Here is a 2,975-nt window from a genome sequence, read left to right on the forward strand (position 1 = left end):
ATTAATTTAATTTAATCAACCTGAATATTTTGTCGTGTCATGCTAGCTCAAGAATACACCAAGAGTACAAATGTGAAAAACTAGCTCATATAAAGCTAGGGTCTATGAGCTTAATGATATAGGAGTATAGCATATCTACAGTTACTATAGTTTACGTTTACTTCTAAGGGTGGATGATTTTCAAAACAAATATCTCTCGTGACACTTAAATCAGTGAAAATCAGATGATCTCAGTTCGAGTGTTCTCACCGTACGGTAAGGTCATATAAGGGGACCCCACGCATCCCACTAGGGTGATTTCTTATTTTAGACTAGGTAGTGTTTCAACCCTTACAAGAGATATCGGATGAGGAATTTTGATTTGGGTTTTGAATTTTAACCAAGATAGTTTATTGAATTCTGAATAAACTGTTTACATATTAAGCGAACTCTAGTTCCGCCTAAGTCAGTAATGTACTGTATCATCTAGGCTTGGGGTGGAATGAAATCGATCTCTACTTCTTTAAATGGCCAGAGATTCGGGTTCTAGCCCTAAGAATGGAGAAACTTCTGGTACACCACCTCTTTAAATGGATCACATGAAGAACAAAATTGAATTAGTCGGGTCAGTGAATTTCGTATACCGAATAGCTATAAACCGTTTTTTTTTTTTTTTTTTTTTTTTTGAAAAAAAAAGGTAAGGCATAGTATTAATGTAGGTCTTCCGCTACTGTTTCTGTATTTGAAAGCTAACTAAAAACAAAAGAGTAGCTGCATGAGAGGGTCTCTAGAGTACCCACCAATCCACCTTCCTCTTCCCTAACTTAAACAACTTTTGGCTCAGTATCCTTCATCTAATATCTTCTTCATCTCTTCCCTACACTATTATTCTCTTGTAGCTTTTTTTTTCTCATCAAAATCCTGGCAAAGGGATACTAATCCCTACTCTGTTTATCCCCTATTCTTTGTTCTTAAAGAATATCGTTGTGAAATGGAACAAGCAAGATATTGGATGAGTGCAAAGCGAAAACATGACACGACATTATCAAATAATCCTTCTTCATACGCCGATTCGTGGGAGGAGCAAGCTTTCGCAGAAGATGCAGCTGGATCACTTGGAGGATGTATATGGCCACCAAGATCTTATACTTGTAGCTTTTGTGGAAGAGAATTCAGGTCAGCTCAAGCTCTTGGTGGCCATATGAATGTTCATAGGAGGGATAGAGCAAGAATGAAACAATCTCCTCCATCTAATAATCCAAGTGGTGATCATCAAGTATTTGTTCCTCCTCCTCCTCATCATCATCACAGTAGCCATGTTCAATACCCTTCTCAAATTTGTAACTTTATGTACAACCCTAATTTTGACTCTGACCATGGAGCTCCAATTAGGGTTTCTTCTCAAAAGAACTTAGCAACTCATCATCATTCTTCCTTTTCATCAATTATCCAAGAAGGAAACAATAAGAACAAGTTGTCATCACCTCCTTCATCATGGCCAAAGTCAAACTTGGTGGCTGGCAAATATTCTTGTCTCTCAAATGTGAAAAATGATGACGAGAAGAAGTTGAAATCTATAGATGTCAAAAAAGAAGAGAGGAATCTAGAAGTCATGATAGACTCTAGCTTTAGGGCTGAAATAGACCATGTTGAGGAGGCTCCTACTAATTGCAAAAGAAGGAGAGTTGAGGAAAATAATAATATTTCATTTGCAAATCTCTTGTCTAAAACAAGTTCAATGGAAAGATGTCGTCCACAATCAGAAGCACTTGAAAGGATTCCTACTGCCATAGAGGAATTGGATCTTGAGCTGAGGCTTTGAAAAATCCTAAGGTGAAGTGAATTTGCAAAAACTGGTCATTTGCCTACAAAAATACAACTCGTCTCTTGCTCATTTCTTTCTATATGCGTTTCACTCTCCTTCCTCTTCTTCTTTCACTTTTTTTTTTCTTTTCTGATTTTAAGCTAAACTTGCTGAGTGTAAGAATGACTTCAGGAATTAAATGGAGAACTTCAAATATTTCTCTAAGCATGAGAATGGTTTATGTTCAAATATTATAGAATGTGTGTGACTTATTTGATTTTATGAATCATATGCTATTTGCATAGGTATCTCCAAGAAAATTAAAACAAAAATGATCGATGAATACTAGGTGTCAAGAGGAAGGGACTTGATACAAGTGTTACAAACTGATTGATGGTTACTAGAAAGTTAAAACAAGACTTTATTTTTGGTTTAAGGAGCAAGCTGAAGGGTATATTTTGGGCTGCCTTTAGGAGTCTACCTTTAGTTCTTGTTATATTTTCTCTTGGAAGTGTCTCTTAAGTGCAAGAAATGTAGATTAGCTCTCTATGATGAGAATCAACAATTGAACGTATGTTCGAGGTTAAGAAAGCATAACAGAGAGAGATCTTACTCTTCTAATTTGGTAGAACAAAAAAGCTATATCAGATCTTCCTAAAGAAAGTTCAAGATTTAAGGTGGCAAAAGGAAGAAGGTTTTCAATCTTTTTCTAAGAGTACATCTGTTTGCCACGATGGAAATTATTTCTTGAAAAATATTTTTCAGAAATGACTTATTTTTTGGAAATCTATTTTTCTAAACATTCTTTTTACGTATTTTGTCAGATAACAACATTTATTAAAGGTTGGTAACAATATATTAGCAGACTGAATTGCGTTTTGATGAATAATATCTAAGTGTTGGATAAAGCAGGGATATGAAATTAAGTGTTTAAACATTTTGAAGGAAGATGACTTTCGGCTACAAGTGAGGAAAGTTATTTTTCAGCTTTTGACGGAGAATATTCACTTATTTTCTGATCACAACTAAATATCGAAAAATGATTTATAACTTCCTGAAAAATATTTTTAGAAGAACATTTTCCATCATACCAAACACACTCTTAATTGTTTTCTTTTTTCATTGGGCTTGTTGGGAGCTGAGAGGGAAAGATATTTGGCTGATCAACCTATGTGGGGTATAAGGGGTGAAG

The 2,975-nt window shown here is 35.1% G+C and overlaps 1 protein-coding gene across 1 annotated transcript; it reads left to right on the forward strand.

Moving 5' to 3' along the window:
* The first annotated feature begins 284 nt into the window (after positions 1 to 284).
* LOC132633749 (zinc finger protein 10-like) lies at positions 285 to 1,978 on the forward strand. Its single transcript, XM_060350233.1, has one exon. The coding sequence runs from the start codon at positions 971 to 973 to the stop codon at positions 1,799 to 1,801; it is 831 nt and encodes a 276-aa protein (XP_060206216.1). The 5' UTR covers positions 285 to 970; the 3' UTR covers positions 1,802 to 1,978.
* Positions 1,979 to 2,975: the final 997 nt, after the last annotated feature.

Source organism: Lycium barbarum, chromosome 3 (genome assembly GCF_019175385.1).
Source record: "Lycium barbarum isolate Lr01 chromosome 3, ASM1917538v2, whole genome shotgun sequence".
Taxonomy (NCBI): domain Eukaryota; kingdom Viridiplantae; phylum Streptophyta; class Magnoliopsida; order Solanales; family Solanaceae; genus Lycium; species Lycium barbarum.